This window comes from Aythya marila (assembly GCF_965140915.1).
Source record: "Aythya marila genome assembly, chromosome: 8".
NCBI classification, from domain to species: Eukaryota; Metazoa; Chordata; class Aves; order Anseriformes; family Anatidae; genus Aythya; species Aythya marila.
Window position 1 is genome coordinate 2,348,885 of NC_139049.1, and position 20,935 is coordinate 2,369,819.

Below are 20,935 nucleotides of genomic sequence, written 5' to 3' on the forward strand. Positions count from 1 at the left end.
AGAAAAAAAAGTTTCTGTTTCAGGGCTGTAACAAACATTTCAGAAAGCTTCCTTCCCTGCTTCTTGGCGAGATCCCACTGATAAGCTGGATGACAGCACCTTGCCTCGGTTAAAAGTAGACACTTTTGATGTTACTGACCTGCTCACATATATTGTCCTTTGCCTCTAAAATGGACCCAAAAATCTAGTTTGGGGATGTGAAGACCGTAATGTAATACTTTCTTATCAGAATCCACAGATCTTGATATTGTATGTAAAGTTATTCTGATTTTACTGTTTATCTTAATTTATCCAAAACTTGCTGGTGTTTTCTGGCAGACCCTTTGAACCAACATACCGTATACTGTTCGTGTCTCGAAATACTTGTATAAGAAAACTGCAAGAGCGTAATTCTTTTGTTAACAATTACATAGCAAAGAAGTGATCAAGCTGAACACGTCCACTTTGCATATGATGTTTCTGAAAGCAGTCATATTCTCCGGTTTCAAACCTCCTGTAGAACTTGCTTTCAAGTAAATCCGTGTTGAGGCTTAAAAACCTACTCTACAATCTGATGAGAATGAAAATCCATTTTTTTATATATTTGGCTTGGCAAACAAGGATGTAAACCAACCACACTTGGCCTTTTAGCATTTCAAAGAAACTTCCATACCTGTTAACTAAACCATGCGTTTTGCCCTATTTCCTGACAAGCTTGATTAATTTGCACTGGTGGTGATCCTGCTATTGGTATATGGCTCCTGACACCTAAATTAAACCATGGTTGTGTATCTCTGTTTAGTAATAGCATTTGTTACTGTAGTCTAAACATAGGTGTATGAATCAACCTGGAGTGTTTTTCTGAGTTTTCAGGGGAAAAAACAAAACAAAACAAAACAAAAACAAAACAAAACAAAACAAAACAAAACAAAACAAACATAATCAACCAGGAAATCTGCTGCAGAACCTGCTGTGTTTCAGACAAACATATAAGAAGCACCAAAACAGTCCAATTATTTACTGTTTTTTCTTGTTAGTTGAATATTCAGACTACTGCTTTCAGCTTCAAAATTCCACTTTAACCAGACAGATAAAAATGTGTGCTGCCTAGATAGAAACTCTACTTATCCTTTCCTTGAGTAGAGCTACCTGGAGTACAAGTACTGCCTGTCTTGTCTTCATTGCTCTCCAGGATCTTTTTCTGTTTCATTCGAGTCCCATCCCCTCCCTTGTCCTTTCCTCATTGTCTTCCATTTCAGTGTTTCTCTGCACTCTGCTAGCCCTCTGAGATGTCTCCACCCATCCTCCCCTTCCTCATCTTTGTGGTCTCAGTACTCTCCTCTTTCTGCTACCCTATTCCCAGGCATACTTCCACCTCTCTTCCTTCTGGACTCGCTCTGGCTCTGCATTCTTCTTGCCTCCAGCCCCTGTGAAAGCTCAGCCCAGCTGGCTAAAGCAAGGGAAGAGTTTCACATCCTTCCCTTCCCTTCTACAGTCTGACACAAAAAATAACAATCACTGATGAGATCTATGTCGCATACAAATCCTAACAGTCTCCTCATCCCAGAAGCTGAGGATGATACAGTAGGTTTTATAAAAAGCTGAATTAACAATAAACATGATGTTTATCAAGCCACTGTGCCATATACTGTGTTCTGCTTCCCCCATTAAACTTGGCTAAAGCTCTAGTCTTTCCAGTACTTTGACTGGGTGCAACACACAGCTAGAATGAATTCCAAACTAAATGTACTCCCAAAAGTTCCTGTAATGAAATAATATTAAATTGATCTGTTTGTGAATATATACATAGACCTAAAGGCCACACTGAGTTGGTGTTACTACTTTGCTGAGCTACAAGCCAGAAAAGCAATAATCAAAAATAAAATCCTAATAAAACATCTTTACTATATACAGATTTAGTTATGACATACTCAATTTATACCTTCTACTAGCTGTTTATAACTTGTGATCTGCTTCTTAGATGCTCTTGGATTCATGGAAAACTCCTTGCATGGGGAAAAAGGATCAGGAAAATTATGGAATAAGCATCTCTAAAAAAAATTATCTGATCATAACTCATGCCCTTTCACACATACCCCTTCAAACTAGAGACAGCAGATGTGACTCCGCAGGATCTCTGTATTCAAAACGGCCATTAGGTACTCTGGCTATAGATGTTCATATTCTAAAATCCTCTGTTTTAGGAATTCTGCCCTGAAAAAGACTCTGGTATGAACTTACTGAACCCAACAGGCAAATAGATCCCTATCTGAATTTGGGGTTGTGATCTTCAAGTCAGAACTATTAATCAACCTTTCTGATAATTAAAAATTAACCTTCAGTTAACCTTCAGGACGTGTCAGGAGACATGTCATACCTGGAACTGTTAGGGCAATTCCCCTACAAAAATCTTGTCTGACCAGCCCTACTTACTCCCTCTCCTGCTGTCACCGGGAAGAGACAGCAGTGCTCCCACTGCGTGGAATGCAACACCAGACACTCATCAAGAGACACAAAGGAAACTTCTGAGGAAAGGAGAACGCATGCTCTAAGGACGAGGACCTGGTGCAGACCTGTCAGCTAGAAATGCTGCCATTCGCTTCTTCCCAGCCAGCAAACCTTTCGTGAAGATGGAAAGGAGCTGCATGGTCTGCAGCCTTCCCAGAGCTTGTAAGAGAAGATAAGCTCTCCTTCTAGGGAATTTCAAAACACTGTCCCAAAGCAACTTTTGGAGAATGAGTGATGTCTTCCATCTTGCAAAGATCAAGGCTTTTGTTTTCCCCCCCCAGCAGAATCTGTTGGGGAATCTTGTGGGAATTATTAGTGCCCCATGCAGCAGACGCAGCCATCTATTGGGCAAGAAAGGACTAGGGCCTCTACAAGGTCCATCAGGCTATTTAGGGTAAGTGTTTCCCAATGTCTATTTACTTTAGCTACAAGGCTGCTTGTAGCATATTTGCCTTGCATGAGATATTTTTCTGATGATTTCTGGTTTATTTGCTTCAGCCTTCCTCAAAGAAGCAGCAGAAAGGGCGAAAAAAAAGTGTCAAAGACAATTTTTGTGTTGTTGCCTTCGTGACCTCTGCTGCAACTGCCCACGGACTTTCTTGGTCACTGGTCCATCTCACTTTGTTGCCAGCAAGCTGTAAGGGAGCATTCCAGAAGCCAGCACAGCAGGGCTCTTTACACCATTTGTGTTCAGCTTTAATGCAAAGAAATTTCCAGAGAACTCTTAAAACTAGCTGCCTGTCTTCACAGCGAGGCCTGTAAGCTCAATCCTACATACTGAAATCCTCTAGCAAGTCAACAGAAGCTGTCTTTTAAAAAGTAAACTAATCAATCTGCTTATTGATGGAGGTTTGAAAGTAAAGCATCAGTATAAAACATTTGTGCTTAGTGATTCTACAAATCTAATTTCATAACAATCACTTTCCCATAAAAATGGAATAGTTCCTGCCTTTGTGTTTCAGATATTTCCTACAGCTGTTGAAAGAAAACAAGCTAAGCCAGCAGTCTGGCACACAGGGAACTCTGGCACATGGCACCATTGCTGATAAAAACTGCTTCAGAGTTGGTGAATGCAGCACTGTAGCAGAGTGACATTTACCAGCTCAAACACTGAAACCATAGCTCGCAGATTCACTGGGACTAAATGTCAAGCCACTGGTTAGAACAAAAAGTGAGAAAAGCAGAAAACTTGTAGATTTTCCTATAAATATGTAAATATCTATTTGCTGTAAATCTTTAATGAACAAGTATTTGAGTACTGATTACATTTCTAAAATACAATAATCAAGTGAGGGCAACATCAGTCCCTCTAAACCTAGTCAGAAAGTAAACAAAAAATTAAAAAAAAAAAATAAATAAATAAAATTGTGAGACTTGATTTGCATAAGAAACTGTTACACCAGCTGTTTGTAATGATTGCCACAGAGATTGGCCTTTACCACCTGGACAAGAGTAGAGCAACTCCTCAAAGCCTGGGGCTGGGCAGCTCATAGTGTGGAAATGCTGGCTGTGTGGTGATGCATGCACCTGAGCTGAGCACCGCACAGCTCAGCAGCCCTGCTGCTAGCTCCTGGCATGGGGTCAGGGCGCTGCTCGTGCCTCCCTGCTGCCCTGGTAATGCCCCTTCCCCATAGGGCTAAACAGCCAAGGACATGAGTAAGGGAGAGGATGGTGGAGGCAGAGAACTGCTAAAAGAGGTCAAGGAAAACAGGATGATACAAAATTGGGTTTGACCCAAACTGGGTTAATTGTGTGACCTTTGTTTATCTATGCCAGTAAACAATGCTTTAAAAAATAAAAATAAGAAGCGATTAGGTATTTTCTGCTTCCTACCCTAAAATGCTTGCTTATAAATCTTATTTTCTTCATATTTCTGCTGGACTGCTAAAACTCAGCTTTTGTTGATAAATACTTCATTTCAATGGCTAATTAACATTTGGGAACAAAAAAGGAACTGTTCGGCTTATGAAAGCCCACAAGATATCTCTGAGGCTTGTCAGGAAGGCCAAGGAAATCTGAATAGCTGTTTCTGATATTTTAAGGAAGGCAAAGGAAAAGGAGAGGACATTTAAAAATGACAGACCCAAATGTGCTGCTCTTGGTGGCTGGACTTGCATAACAACAACAAAAAAGAAATGCCTTAGCAAGTTATAATGTATGAAACCTTACAAAAATAGCTTTAGAAAACTCTAGAAAAAAGGGCAGACAAAAAAAGTAAGCCTTGCACAAAAGCAGTCAAAATAACAGTAAACAAACACAATTCAATGACACGTAAACAAGAAACTAACAGGGAGCAGAACGCACTGCCTTGATACAAAGGAACCTCACTCCTGAAACCACAAAGCTGAGCACTGAATAACCTGAAGATCTTTCAGAAACAAGGGAAACGGAACCGAGAATGGTTACGGTGACAGGGAAACCAAACAGCTAGATTTAGTGAAAGCTCTGCAGAAGTCCTTGGACATGGAGAGGACAATTAAAAGAAAAAACATAATAACATACTCATTTTTACGCATGGGCTGGTTTTGGACTTCTGCTTTTGTTAAGTAAGAGCTAGGGTTTTTAATGTTTCAGGAGTTTATTGCCTTTTGTGATTTCAGTCCAATAATGAATTTGTGTGTTTTGTGGGTATTTTGCTGGGGGTGTTATTTCTTTCTGTGGCATGAGAAGTAAGAGAGAATCTGCAATGAATTCATTCGTATTCCACCATGCAAGTTACAGCATCTCATGAGCTCATCTCCACTTGCTTGTTTTTAATATTATCTTACTCTATGAAAATTTCACATTAGTGCATTGTAAAGTGAAGCATTTAGTTGAACATTTTTTTTTTTTTTAACCAAAAAAGTACTGAGTGGCTACAAAGGTAGGTGTAATGGGCTTCTTGATCTCAGCTGTTACCGTGTCTTTTCCCAAGCTTCTCAGGGACCTGCTTCAGCTCAGGGGATCCTAAGCAGCACCTGCAGTCTGTGAGAAACACAGCTGTGAACATTACAGCCCTGTAGTTGTGGTACCAGCTCTCTCAATATGGGAGGTTCTTCTAATGAAAAATTAAACAAACAAAGAAGTATTGATGAACAAATATCTCAAACTTGAATTGTAAATTTGTTTATATTATGAGCTCATGATCAAGATGCAAGTATGGAAAGCCAAGAAACCCAGGCTGTATTCATGACTCTGCTGTGATCTCAGCATGGGATTTGGGACCTGGTACTTACTTTTTCTCATATCAATATTTTCTACTTTAACACCAGGAAAACAGTAATTTACTGATCAGAGGAGATGCATCAAGATTCCTGTATATCCTTCTCAGTGAAGATCTCCAGGTATGATGAGTATTGCTTTTATTAGCATGCATTTGCATTGATGGCAAACACAGAAATTTTGTGACTTTTTTCATAGCAACTAAATCTAAAAGGCTTCAAAAGGTAAATTGTTGGTGTACGTGGATGTACTGCAGTTATGACAGATATCAGGAATTCTAGGGAATACATTATTACCATTTGGTAATAAGGAGAAAAAAGAGAACTGCCTTAATATTTTTGGTATTTTTCAAGGTTTAAAATAAGCAGGATCCTCCTCCAACAATTCCCTGTTATTGGTGTGGAGGAAGAAGAAAGTCAGGTTGAACAACATAAAGGTCACTAAACTACCTATTGGCCAATTCCTTTTGAAAAACTAAGTTCTCACCCAGTTCATTTCCCTCTAAAACTTGTGTGAAAGCAGCTAAAACTTCACACTATTTCCTGCAGGCTAGGACGAAACATCTAGCTATGTAGTCTGATGTAAATCAGGTAATTAAGGTAGAATTGAATCATACCTAGATACCCTTTTATCTTCTACTCTCCAAGCCCCAGAATGACCATGAATACAAAACAAAAGTTCCAGTGTTCTGTAGCAGGAGCTTGTGTTCAAGCTAGTCACCAGTTACAGCTTGTAGAATTGCCATGAAACATTTGAGTCCACTCCTGGGCATTTTATTGCTACAGTTCCATTGTTATTATCACACAATACCCACAGTGGGTGAGGTGCTCTTCAAAACAAGCAGAGACTTGTGTGGTTCTAAGGCAGATTACCCAACAAGGGTAAATAAGAACAGTAAATGCCAGACTGGAAGAGAGATGTGGGAGAGCAATGACTTAAATTAGAAAACTGTGCAGTTGGCTTCTTAATGGGCACTGCTTTTTTCTGCTTTCGACAGGAGTATTATTTTCATTAAAGAATAAAAATGTATTAGGAAGCATCATCCAATCCCTCATCTTCCCATCTGTTTAAAAAAAAAAAAAAAAAAAGCTGGAGAGAGGGAGACAAAAATCCTACCTGGTGAGTTTTTCTAGAGGTGAAAAACCCTAGTTCCACAAAATTCTAGGGACCAGATACAACCGGATTTAATCATAACAGCAACAAGCATTGTCACTTCTGCCTCCTAGGCACTTAGTTGCCTGGCCCTGAGTTACTAGCCAACTGTCCTCAGAGGTAAGAGATAAGGCAAGGAGCAGCACTGACGTGCCATGCATCAGTCTCCATGTGCAAAGCAGTAGTAGAGAGACTCCCAGTTTCTGGACCTCAGCAGAGTTCAGGAATGTGGCTACTTGATGCTGTCAAGCCATAAACAGCTCAGGTCTGTTTCTGGGTATGCCTAAGGGCTTATATGTTGAAAGGAAGGATAACTGGGGTCATGAAAAGTCTCATGAGTTAGGCAACAGCATAGGAAGGTAAGTTTGAAAATCTAGATTTGGATGCATGCAGAAATGTGCAAGTTTGACTTTTTTTTGGGTTAAACTAACCTTAGTTACCCTACTTAACTGCCCCTGTAATCAGGCAAAAGGTGGCAGGTCTGTGACTGGAAAGAAAAGGTCTTCTTTGGAGTGATAGTTTCCATCCCCATACACGATGCTGCAGATACATGGAAGCAGAAGGGGATGTGAGCACAGCGTTCTCCCCAACCTAGCTACCAAACATAAAATGAGAATCATAGAACCAATCAGCCAAAAACAATGATGAAGGACAGGCAAGAAAGTTGTACTAATTCTCAAGTCTGTTGGAAGGTTGGTGCTGGTTATTAAAGCTTTAAATTAACACCCAGACTGTCAATGAGACCAGCCAAGCATCATCATCTCTGCCAGACGTCTGTGTGAGGAAATAGTGGCATGAGTGAGTTGTGTAAGAAACTGGAAGATGGATAAAAAGTTGCTTAAAAAAGAACAAGATCACCACGGCAGATGCAGGCTGGAGAATAAATACCTATCTACATTACCATGGAGTACCAACAGCCTGTTCTTTATTGCTGCTACTTCTAAATTTGTGGGAAGTAAAAGAAATTTGACTTTGTGTAGATGAAAAAGTTGGTTAAAATGCAATTCAGCAAAGGACCTGTGTCAAACACATGGAATGGCAGTTACCAAACCACACCTGCAGCTACAAACACTAGGTGCTGGATGTCTTTCAGCAAGCTGTTATTGCACTTACTGTCACCTTGCCTGAGTGGTAGCCTGACAATGGGCTTGGTCAGAGAGACACAAGAAATACTATCAAACCTTCTAGAGCCTGTTTAACTGTAAGAGAGCATCTCATCTTCTATGTCAAAAAGAAATGCTTATTATAATAGCCTGCTTTTACTTGGAAGGAAAGGAGAAATGAAATCCAAAGATTAAATTAAATCATACATACTAACAGTGACCTGAAATGAGCCTTTAATTGCAAATCTCAAAGTGTCTCTCATTACTCAAGCATTCATTTAAGTAGAACTTTGAATAGGTACTTCAGGTTAGCTACAATTTATATTTTGTAGTACTACACTAACTGTAGTTGCTATAACAAGAATCTGCATCAAATACCTGCCTGAAACTTCTTCACAACACAAAACCTAGAGGTGTGAGCAGTCTGTGCTGGGTGGCAGGGCCTGGTTCAGCTGTCAGGTTTGGCAAGACTGCTCGCTTGAAACAGGGCTGTGTGATGTACGTGGAAGTAGCATGACCAGGATCTGCATTAGGTTCATGACAGAGCTAATGAGTTAAGACTGATCAGCCTTTAGTTTAAATTGGACTTAAATCTAAGCTAAGATCTCAGTTAATCTTTACTGCTATTGCGATCCTCCTTCTGAAATATGCTATCTACAGGCATGGCTGACTGGTGGTAGCAGAAGACACAGCTACCAAGCTAGCTGTAAAGCAGCTAACCTGAACGGCTTGAGATGTTTATCTCTGCTCAGCAGAGGGTAATTCGACACAGTGGCTGCAGGGTAGCTGTGTGCAGCACACACAATACAAAGTAGAGGAGGGGCAAATGTGACTCATTTTCATTAACACTAGTAAGTTACAACACAAATTTGGATGTCTTCACTTTGTTTTCTTTTTAGACTATACAACTTAAATCACTGGTCTTAACCTGATGTTCTCACTCATCTCTTTTGACTGTTTTGATCTTAGAAGAACAACAGTTGATCAGACATTGTAAAATCAATTTGATCCAAAAGAATTATAAGCAGGGCAGAAGGATTCAGTAAACAAAAAAAAAAAGAACCAGCTAGTCTTAATACTGTATTATACAAAGTTCACTTGTTATGAAGTGAATAGAGGAAAAAATGTCACCACCCAGATTTTGTAGTTTTCCACCAAGTTCTAATAAGAACCGTGATATACGGGACAATAGCTTATTATTCATCACAGCCATTTATCATAAGTGCTATGAACTTCAGACATTTTAGGCAGGGTACAAAGAATGGAAAATCTTAGCTAAATGAAATAATGATTTCCTTTCATATAGTTTGCTGCAAATACTTCTGTAACAACTCCAGAAGCTTGCTGTAGTGAATTGAAGCAGCCTGGGGACCAGCGTGTGTAATGGGATGTGCAGGCCTGAGATGAATCATACGAGAATTGGTAGGCTGCTAGAAGCATAATCAGCTGTGCAGATTTCGGGCTTCTATAAAAGTTTGCAAAGGAGAGTCCTGTTCAGCTGACAGCTGGTGGGGAGGGAGGCAGCACGGCTTGTTGTACTTGCTGTGCAAATGTAAACTTCTTACTGGAGACTTCCCACGGGAAGGAGGCTCGAAAGTGGAAGGACTGCCTTCTTTGCCTGATTTAACCCCGGCTTTTCCAAGCAGCAGTGGCCTGAAAACATCTGCTTATCTCAGGCTCTGTAGAGCACTGAAGCCTCAGACACTGCTGAGGAGTGTCCCCAGAGTTTAGGATGCACGATGCAGTAATGACTGGAGCTGCGGAGCTTTGAAGGAGAGTCCAGCACTGACCCAATTACACATCCCATCTGTGGCTGAAAATGAGGGCTGGATGCAATCTCTGTATGCTTTTCTATTGTGTGGTGCATGTGTATCCTTTGTTTTCAGCTTGACTTTGTGGTATGCCAGAATGCCTGGAGTAATTGTGATCCAGCCAAAGGGCTAGATCACCTGAAGACCTGGTTTCAGGGTTGGCAGATTGGCCCAGAGACTACGAAGACAACAGCTCCGTGAGGAGCAAGAAAACTGAGGACTAGGATCCTCTGAACTTGTAGCTACTGACTGTAAGCATGTTGTAGAAAGGCTGTAGCATTATGCCTCCTTGGACAACAAATAGTCTATAAAAGATTCAATAACTTTTCCCTATCTTTGGGAAAATCTCTGTGCGGCTCATCCATTTTTCTGTATCTGTCTAAGAAGGATTTGCATCTTTCCCTAGATAGCAGATCTTCTATCACCTTATTTTGCGTTTAAGTTTCTTCTCAACTTTTCTCTCAATGAAGGCAATAAAAATCTCTTTTCTCTGACCAGCTGCCTGTTTTCATAGTAGGATTTTGCAGTCTTTGAGGCTATAAGTGCATATTAAATCTGGCTGCAGCTGATGGTGTTAAACTTTTTTTTTTTTTTTTTTTTGGGGGGGGTAGAAGGAAGATGTAGACAGAGCATGCTGGCACGAGCCTTGCTTTCCTGGAATTTTAGGTCTCGGCATAGGAAGCCCAAATAAGGTTGACATGTTGTAAAAACTACCCAGCATAGATGTGCCTGCAAAACATTTTTGGTACCTATATTTCTAGAATTCTGTATTTGGCTATAAGAACCCAAGACAATCATCACTTCTGATGTCTTAATTCTGTTACTTGGTTTAATACCTCTAAAGGGATTTAACTTTGCAGAGTGCAGATGCTCATAACTCAGAAATGGGCCTCTTGAATATGATCTCAAACTGAACAACTCAACTAACTTTTACATTTCTTAAACCCTCTGGGGGCCCATTTTAAGTGTGGGTCAAGTCCTGCAAGACCATAAAGGTCTCCTGGAAGTTGTTCAGTTCTTTCTGAACTCACTGTCTTGAAGAAGGGTTAGATGAAACTGCTTTCTCATGTAAACTAAGAAGCTTTGCCAGAAGATCAGTGTGAGATGTAAAGGGGACACAGTGCTCATGTAAATAAGTACATATAAATTAACTCCTGTGCTGCTAGGTTTGTTGCTTTCCCCCTCGTAGCTATTTTGGCTCAATAGTTTTGCTAGGTATGCCAGCCTAAGCCTATCTGCTCCAAACTTGCCTTTGTGCACCTAATGGTTTCTGTCTCCCTTTGCGCTACTTCTCTTGTCCCGTATTCCTTAAACTGAAACTACAACAAATCTGCTTTTCTCTAGCTTTTGGGTGTCTGGAAAAGACTTCAAAGGATAGAGCTAGTATTCCTTCAAACAACAAGTTTATGACAAGCCTAAAAGTAAGCGTAAAGATTTGAGGATCACATGTGTGTATAAATGACTTAGAAGCAATTCAAATGTGTGTTTCCTTCTTGCAGTTCAACAAAAACAATTGCCTAGACTGAAACTGTACTCTGCCCTTAAGCTCTACTGTTCAAAAATATGAAACTCTCAGCATGATGTAATAGTGTGCTTGCTTCTATATTCGGGTGTCCGTTTCCATGCCAGAAGTTATAGATTAATCCTGTAAAGTCCAGCACTTGTTCCACCCTTTCTGGGTCCTTAAACTACTGATCATTTATGTTCTGCCAAGAATAGGGCAAGTTGCAATTCACTGAGAACATTTTCCTCTAAAGGCAATTAAATATTACCAGTTGCTTCACGTATCGCACAGGATCTTTTCACTGGCAATGCGACACATTTTAATCCCCATATCGCTTTACTTTGATAAGTGCTTTAAAATCTTTACAGCTCTCTGACTTACTGTGTTTTGAAGAATTCCTAAGCTATGAGATACATATATACATGACTAGTAGTGTAGTATGCAAAGCTTCTTTGAAGTGGTATAAGATTTGGCATAAAGTCAGAAATATTCCTGCCAGTGGCAGTACCTGCTGCTGTTGTGGCCAGTGATAGTACCTGGCAAAAAACATTTGGGAACTCCCTCCCCTCAAGCCCTTTTCTAATCATGGATAAGGAATCTTTGGATGGAATTTTGAACTAGTGTTTCCCTTAAACTCTGCAAAGGTCTTACAGGCCTTGCTAAAATGTATTCCTAATTTTATGAGGACAAGTGTTTTTCAAAAGCATTAAGCTTTAGATATCTTATCAACTCCAACCATGTTTCTGGTAATTCTACATGTAAATCCCACTGTCACTTTAAATTTCTCTTGTAAACAGAGGAACCATGGAATTAGTAACTTCCTGCTCTTCTCCTAGGATGTGTCCTATTGACACTTTGTGTAATATATTAATCTACACAGTGGGATTTGCAGTCAGTTTCTTTTGCAATATTTAGTTTAAAAATATATATACATTAAATGAAACCAGTGGTGTAGCAAGGTGATTCCTAAATATCTGATACCTTTTCTGTAAGGTATCTGCTTCATGTAAACTACCCATTAATATTTCCCCCCCAAATGAAAATCACTGTAGAAAGAAAAGTATCCCCTCCTCCATCCCAACTTTATAGGCTTGAAAAAAAAAGGACTGAAAAGAAACTGTGTGTTGTTCTGCACATTAAACTGTTCTGAAAACTTCAGCAAGCAAATAACTTTTGATCTAATAGGAACTGAAAAGTACTACTGAAGCCCATGAGATCATACAGTTCACAGCAGCTTCTCTCAATGTTCAAAATAACACAATTATATTTGAGCCTCTTTGGAACAAGCCATACAGTTCACAGCGAGAGCTAAAAAAAAGTCCATTTACAAACATCCTCTGTGGGTTACTAAACACACATCGTTATATACATCGTTACTAAATTATGAAAAATAACTTGCAACTGCACAAGTTTATACAGGCCTCATTTAAATATTAAAAGTAATAATAATATGAGATTCTGCTAAAATGTCTTTTAAATCCCAAGTTTGGATATCTGATACCTTAATATGACAACTCTAGCAAAAGGTCAGATTTTATCAATTTTTTTCTTAAAGAATGGTAGGACTCAAACCATGGAGTCCAATGCACTACCTTCTGAGTCCTGCATTAACAAAAATCTTTATCGATCAGATATGTCTTACTATTTTGTTTATTTCTATAACCTGACAACCCTGAATGCTTCTGACTCTATAAAGTGTGTAGAATATTTTAAAATGTATGTTGTAATTAGCATGGGATTGCGGTTTTGTGAACAGCTAGAAAAAGCTACCAGAAGTGAGAGGCTCTAGTTGATGTTTTGGCAGGGATGCTTTTTGTCATCAATAATTGTTAGTCTGCCATAGACTAAATACCTATGTATCTAGCTGAAAAGCTAGACTTTATCCCCTTCTACAGTACGTAACAGGTTTGATTGGGCAGGTCCAGCTCGGTTGGTAGATCCCCTAGTATTGACTAACCAGGTGGCCTTTGCCAAATAAGCATGAGAACTGAATTTGTATACATTTCTGCTGGTCTGAACCTGTCTGTTCCAGACTGGTCATACCATTTCTGGAGCAAGACCAGCCAACAGGATAACCGGGCTTTCAGGCATAGTTTGTGCTGTCGCAATCCTGAAGAGATATTATCAAGAACCTGCAAACCTGTTTGTGGTAGCTCTACTGGCATTCGCTCCCTAATGTTACCTGAAAACTTTGAGAAAGGATACTAGTTTTGCTGGACTAATTCATTTGCATGAAACCATTCTGTTTCTTGGTGTATTGCTACAATATCTCTTTCAGCTTTTAACGTTCAAAAATGTATGTCCTGTGAACTGTAGAACTAAGCACACACATGTGATACAGTCTGCAATGTCTCGATATTCCAAATGCTTCTACAATGAAGATTAGCAAATTCTCAATACTTAAAAATTTACCTACCAAATCTGGTTTCAGTTTGTAGGTCAAAGGAAAGGAATAAAGTATGGAGTACAGGGTTGTTACCACAGAAGAGATCCAAGATTGTCTAACCTCGCGGCTTCTGGGAATGCGATCAAGGGTGAACTGTAAGAGAGCATGATAAAGCTGAATTGTTATTTTTTCTAAGAATGTTGTTGTTCCTTCTATAGAGTTATTAGACCTATCTGTGCCAACATTTTTTTTTTATTTTTAAATCTAGGTTGGAAATATTTGGGTATGAAATCCTTTCTTAGATGCCTTATTCACTATCATGCTTAGCACTCTTTGGAATGAGGTTAAACAAAATACTAGAACTATATATCTATTTTTAAAATCGTTTCCTATGTTACTTTAAAACATTCCTAAATTTAAAAACAACTCAGCTGGAGCAACTTCGTCTGCTGTATGTTAACTTATTGCCCCTCCTAGTGGTCACCGAGACACATTTCTAGGTTTCATAAACTAGTCCAAACAAGGTGACTCACTTCTTTTTATTTCCTGCTTAAATTCATTGTGGATTTACATTCCAGAAGATGTAACAACATTTCCCAATTAATGTCCAGTGCATGCTATTAAAAATGTAATAGCAAATATCACTCTCCTTTAAGTGAGTACTCGAATATTCGGAAGAATATGCAAGACATAGTCAAATTGCAAAATATTTGCATTTTAAAACAGGAAAGAACATAAATTAATATTAAGTTTAAGAAATACTATTCATTGTTTTTTACTTAGGCAAAATTAGAGATCATCCCATGTGTGTAAAAGGTATCGAATTAACAAAATACGGATGTTTTCTGTTTGTCTCAGAACAGTGTATGCAGCCAATGGTATTCAGGCTTCATGCACTCTCCCCCGATGTCTTTGACATAGAGGAACTGCACCTAAGAATTATTGCTACAGCTGGGGGTAGTCCTGATGCCCATTCAATTTGTCATTGTTGAGATGAAAAACAAATACATTAAATACCCTGTACTGCCCAGTGATGTTGACATATTGTGAAGTTAGTGACCGCTGTCCAGATCTAAACATGGGACACCAGATCACTAACGTTAGGAGTGAGGGACTCTAAATATCATTACACATATTGAAAACTCCCCATTTACTTCAATGACACCATATCTGACTGATACAATTTAGCCCTGCTGATTTGTGACTAGGAAAGGTGATGTTACCAATAGTTGCACATTAAATACAAACTACAAATCCGTTTTGAATAGCTATAACTCAGGTCTTTTTTATGTGAAGTGGAAAAAAATAAAGAAAGAACCCTTACAAATGCAGAATATTAAGTTAATTTTCTTGACTGAAATTATCTCGTTTCATTGCAATAAGGTTCTTTAATTGTTGTAATACTGGAAGGCGTTAACAGATGTTACAAACTGGCTGTTTTATATTTTATTTGAAGGTGTTGTAACTGATTGTATTAGTCTGATAAAATATGGAAAAACAAATGTGCCCTCTGTTCCCCATTTAACAGGATTCTGGTTATCATTATTTCTCAAAGCTTTGTAAGAGATCAGGTGATAAAAAGAAATGCTGTTAAGTGAAGTTTAGACTCTTTCACAGTATGCTGTCCTGTAAGAAATATGTATTGACAAGGTAGTTTTAGGCAGATCAAGTTTTAGTAGAAGCATTTGGATGTTTTCTTCACTGCAAGAATGGTATTAAATAATAAAGTTCTTGCCAAAGAACTGTATGTAATTTTCTCCGTCATAAAAAAAAAAAAAAAATCACCAAAATTTGGCAGGGACCCTAAATGGTATAGAAGTAGAAATTTAGTTGCAGAATTGGAGTAAAGATCAGACTGGTTTTATCTATATTCTTCACAAAACATGCTTGAAACTTTGCACACTGACGTCTGTATTGCATATTAGAACTTCAGCCCATGCATCAATCGACTCTTGAATATTTAGCTGGGGAACAAAATAGGATTCTGTTTGTTTAAAAGCCACTGCCAGGTGTTTCTCCAGTGTCTCATCTAATGGAGTACTGCTAGTATTCTGGACAAAGGCACCTCCTGAATCTTTTGTTGGAAAACTGCATAATATGTCTGATATCAGAAACAAAAAAACTCTTCCCTAAGTTCTGTGGTTTCATACTGTTGCATTTATTTTTCTTACTGCTGTAGCAGAATCAGAAACCTTTTCATTATTTGAAGACAAATGTTCCAAACTGGCAATTCAATGATATTGACAGGGTATTGCAATTTTAAAACCAGCGATGTAGTCCTTACCTGTTTAATAGCACAGTTTTGCAAGCATGCAGGGAAAAGTTGCATGCATGCATCATGGAAAACTGTCATTGCTGTGAATTGTTAAAATATCCTCAACTGAATATACTGCAATTTTTCCACAGAAACTGGGTTTATGTAGTCCTTTTTCATGCTGATGAACAGGATTTCCTAGCATGATAACTTTCATGAAACATAATGGAAAAGAACGTGGTCAAATAAGCATTATGTAAAGGCAAATTAATCTGGCTTGTCCTCTTACCCATGGTGAATAGGGGTACAAGATCCCTTGAAGAATGTGTGTTATTCAGTAAACATATGTAAAATGTCTTTCTTCTGCTAGACTAAGTCAGCAGGAGCTGAAGCAGGTTCTCTGTGCTGAGTGCAGAAGATAACCTGGCTATCAGCTGTGGGGGCAGCCAAGTAGAATTACTGTGGTTACAGGTTGGGAGCCAGAGAAAATAAAGTGATAGCAGGACCAGGGACTTCTCTTAGGAGGCTCTTTGGATTTTATTTTCCAGAAGACTTAGTGGGTAGGTGTGCAGCATTTCGTTTCTTGTTAGCAAGATGTTGCTTTTAGCTTCTTTTCCTTCTGCCTGAATACTGCTGCTTTTATATCTGGGCTAAACCACGTATCAGAAAGAAAAATTGGTTATATTTGTGGCTTTTACATAGTAATTTGCTACAGAAGTACACTGATTTTCTCTTAGATCATTATTCTAATCTGTCTTCTGTCCAGTCTTTAGTTCTGGTAAAATATACTTCCTTGATGAGAAGAGGAAGGGAATGATTGTGGATTGAAGCTTTCAGAGTTTTCCCCTTCATTTATTCAAAGCTGCAAGAAGCCACTAATGTGATTTTTAAATGGGTATGTACTCTAGCACCCTCAGTGCCAAAGCACACATTAGTTGAAAGCATACTCTGAAAGTTGGCAAATACATGCTATAGGCACGTGACCTACACTTTCCAAAATGTATCTTCTATTTCACTCTGAATATTTTTGCTCAGTGGAAAAAGAATGGCCAAAGTAAAGCGAGCATCTGTTATCCAGACAGCAAACTCAGATGCAGCCAAGTACGTTCCTCTGGCTTTCAGTGCTCAAGGAAAATATAACTACACGATGCGTTAGCAGTTGGCTGGGGGTAGGAAAGGGAAGTTGCTTAGCTAAGTGAACTAGTGAAAAATACATTATTTTTTTAATACTTGAAATATGTATTTTTTTAAGAAACTTAATAACTTAGGGTTGGACACTTTTCAGATAAATGAATATGGCTCTTGATGCAAATGGCCAATTACCAAACAAGATTTCTCTGAATTATGAAATACCTCCTGCCACTTAACTAAACTCATCCATGGTACACAACAAGAGAAGAGACAGCCACACTGAATTTTAAATGAAGCCATCCCCACTCGATACAGCCATCTGTGGAATGTAAGGAACCTTCACCTTTAGAGTTGAAAGTGGAGTAGACAAACTTATAAACTTCATTCCTGAGTGAGCTTGTTGCTCACCTTAGCAGCAGTTGCTTTACAAGGAAAGGGTCTGTTCTGAAAATCACTAGTACTGAGTTCTAGTTTTCAGTCCTATCGGTGTTGCTGAAAACAACAGAAATACTGTAAGTGCACCATTAGAAATCAATGCCACATAAATAAGTTATTTATGACATGTGCAGCTTGCTCAAAAGGAATAAGATTTTTGTAATTGAAACATTAACTTCCATTGTACTTTTTCCATTTTCTAAATAAAAACGTAATCTTTCTACTAATTCTGCTGGACATCAGATTGTACTTTACATCAGCAGGGAGTCATACTGCTGGTCTGTTAATGATACAGTCAACTGGCTCAAAACAAGCAAACATTTGATAAAAAGATATTCAGAATATTTTCATGATTTTTCATTATTTTTAGGAATTCAGTGTTTGCTCAGGTCATCAATCAGGAAACTACTGACATTAAGATGCCTTAAATACTTTTAAGCACTTGTGTAACTAATGCTCAGTTTTAAAAACAAAGTAAAACAGTCTAGAAACACAAAAGGAATACAACTTTAATCAAGGCCTTCTTAGATAAAACCTTAGATAATACTTCTTTCAAAAATATACTTATGTCACTGAGGGAAATGCCAAAATAAAAAATAAAGTAACACCACCAAAAACAAACAAACAAAAAAAAACAAACCATATTTCTATACAAAGATTTTTATAGCTACAAGTAATGCTTCTGTGACTAACTAGTTTACTGAAATAAGGGAGTTGTTTTTTTTTTCCAGTGTGCTTTTCATGAGCACTAGATAGCCTTCTTTCTACAGCAGTTACTTTCACTACACTTATGTTCCCCCATTGCTTTAAATGGATTAGCATGTTAACCAGTGCTAAAGACCATTTAAAAAGAAAGTAAGGAAGGTAGGAGTGAAAATTGGAAGCGACAATGGCATTTGCTATTTTTAAGTACTTTGCATTTTCAGGGTCTCTAGTACAACATCAATCAATTTAATTTATTTAGCTCACCTTTAGCAACATAAAATCCAGTATGTACAGAATGGCACTTTAGCTGAACTTTAGTGAAAGTGATTATCAATAGCTAGAAAATCAAAAGCACAAGCTGATCTTAAAAATAACCTTTTAAAGAATCACTTCTAAATTGCCTTGAATTAGAATGTCATGTTGAGATCAATTTATCTTACAAGAGCATATTTAACAAGTTACCTGGGAATTGGAGAACCTTTGAGCCCTTTTTTGTTCAAAAGAACGTATTTTAGCTTCACTCATCTTATCTGAGTCTGCAAAAATATAATGTCTAGGCGAGTATGACTCTGACAAACAACTAAGTAACCTCAGGATTTCTGTTGTGTGCCCTCCTGTAAGAACAAAATAAACTGCTGTTAGTATATGAAATATTCTGTAACTTTCCATTTCTTCAGTTGGATTAGTTGCTTTTCCTTTTACAATTTTTTGGTACTAATAGTATCAGTCACACTCTTCTGAAAGGAGAAGATTTCGATTAAAGGATGATTGAGACTGTTTAAGTAACATGAGGACAACTCAGGTCCCACTGAAGCTATACGGATGGAAGTTTTTCAGTTAAATGAGATTGAAACAGGATCACGCGGAAGTGAGACATTTGTGTTTAACGTCCTTTACATCATGCAAAAATAACTGGGTAGAGTTACACTGCAGTCCCTATTCAGAGACCGTACCCAAGCCCAGCTGTCAAAATAAAACCAAATGGGAGCCCACCAGGAGCTGCACCTTGGACGTGTGACTCTCACTGAGCCGCCTGAGTGTTCAGCCTATGGCCTGGGAGACCAGAGCTGGGGACTGCGCTGTCCCAGCCTGTAATGCTGGAGGCGAGCAGGCAGCAAGGTCAGCGCAGCAGCTGAATGCCACGCAGCGGCCAGCCCAGCGCCAGCCAAATGCCTCACCTACTGCCCTCGCAGGGCTGCCCGGCTTTTAGCTGCAAGGTCACTTTGCTCGGGGCGCCGATCTGGCAGCAGGCTGCAGAGAAGGCAGAAGGTGTGGTGCAGGCAGAAGGTGTGGTGCTCTGGTTTTTTGGTCAGTTTAGCTTCCAGAGCCGGGGCTGGGTGCATCCCGGTGAGGCGGGGAGCGGGCAGGCGGCGTGGCTGCGTGGAGTCTGCCCGCGTGGGGCCGGAGCAGCCTAGCAGCAGGGTGCTGTGTCCCCAGGGACGCACAGACGCGCTGCAGCCCTGAGCTGATCCGTTATTTCACCCGGGAAAGCTTTTCACTTATTTATTTTTAATGCGCACACCAGATCTGACGGGACCGAAGCCCACCCGGCCGCCAGGCAGCCCCGCGCTGCCGTTACCCTCTCGCCACTCAGCGCGTCAGGCGCCCGGGGGCACGGCTCCACCGCGACTACAACTCCCGGCACGCACCGCGGCGCCCCGGGGAACCCCACCCTCGCACTCGCCGCGCGCTGCATGCCGGGAGCTGTAGTTCCCGCTGCCCTCCGCGGGCTCCGCGCCGCGCGCCGACCCCTACTCACCGGAGCCGGCCACCACCAGCAGGCTGAGGGGAGGCGCCCGCCGCCCGCGCCGCCTCCTCGCCAGGAGCGCCACGGGGACGAGCAGGAGGGGGAGGAGCAGCAGGACGGCAGCGGCGCCGCTCAGCGGGGGAAGCGGCGGCTCCATGGCGCCGCGGCGGGCGGCGCCTCCCGGCCTACGGCAGCCGGCGCGGCTCAAAACTCCGCGCTGGGCGGGCGCGCAGGCCCCGGCACGGCCCTCAACGGCCGGGCGAGGCCCCCGTCGTTAAATTACACCTTAAGTTACACCTTAAGTTACACGTTAAGAAACACCCGTGCTATTCCCATCCATCTCTTGCAGTTCTACACGTTACCCTTAGTCCTTTTCCTTTTGAAGTTAGTGAAGTATGTAAATTGGCAGTTGTCTGAGGCAGCGACTATTAAAGCGTTGCCACAGTAAGGTCTCCCACCCCAGTGAGTAACCTGCTTGTGGACAGCCTGACAGAAAATACCTCGCTACTAAATCATTACTGACATTTGGAAGCAGCAAGGCTTTTAATTAATAGTTATGTTGATGATGCATGAATCTCAAAAATTAGTTTTGCTTTCCACTTAATTAGCTACATAAAAGTAATGATTAGGGACAATAGAGATGCATGCCCCTGAATTGCAGAAGAGGAAGAAAGCTCCACAGTCCTTTTTCAGAAAATAAACTACCGTGTTAAAAACAAGTTAGTAAGCTCTGTAGGCAATGTAAATACTGATTTTGTCTGCTTCTGCTGATTTTGTCCCTCTTAAACGTTCTTCAGTGAAGTACCTGTGCCTTGGACCATGACACTGACAATCTGACCCAACAAAGGCCCCAACTTCGAAGGCGTCTAGAAAGCTGTCCAGTGAGTTTGCCTCATAATCTCCTAGAACAAGTGCAGGAAGTCCTAATCATTGGGAATTTTGCTTGAATAAGGAATATAGCTTCCAAGGAGTATCCACGGCCAATTGCAAGGCGGGAGGGAAGAGTCAGAGGTTGGTGA

The 20,935-nt window shown here is 40.1% G+C and overlaps 1 protein-coding gene across 2 annotated transcripts in view; it reads right to left on the bottom strand.

Annotated features, from left to right (window-relative positions):
* The window catches only part of ALG14 (ALG14 UDP-N-acetylglucosaminyltransferase subunit), a 34,398-nt gene extending 14,310 nt beyond the window's left edge, over positions 1-20,088 (bottom strand). For both annotated transcript variants that reach the window (XM_082766491.1, XM_082766490.1), the window contains exons 1-3: positions 19,929-20,088; positions 18,632-18,783; positions 13,675-13,797 (exon numbers count right to left, since the gene is read on the bottom strand). In XM_082766491.1, the coding sequence (XP_082622617.1) occupies positions 13,675-13,797; positions 18,632-18,783; positions 19,929-20,073 (420 nt within the window). In that variant the 5' untranslated portion in view covers positions 20,074-20,088. The remainder of the gene's footprint in view (positions 1-13,674; positions 13,798-18,631; positions 18,784-19,928) is intronic.
* Positions 20,089-20,935: the final 847 nt, after the last annotated feature.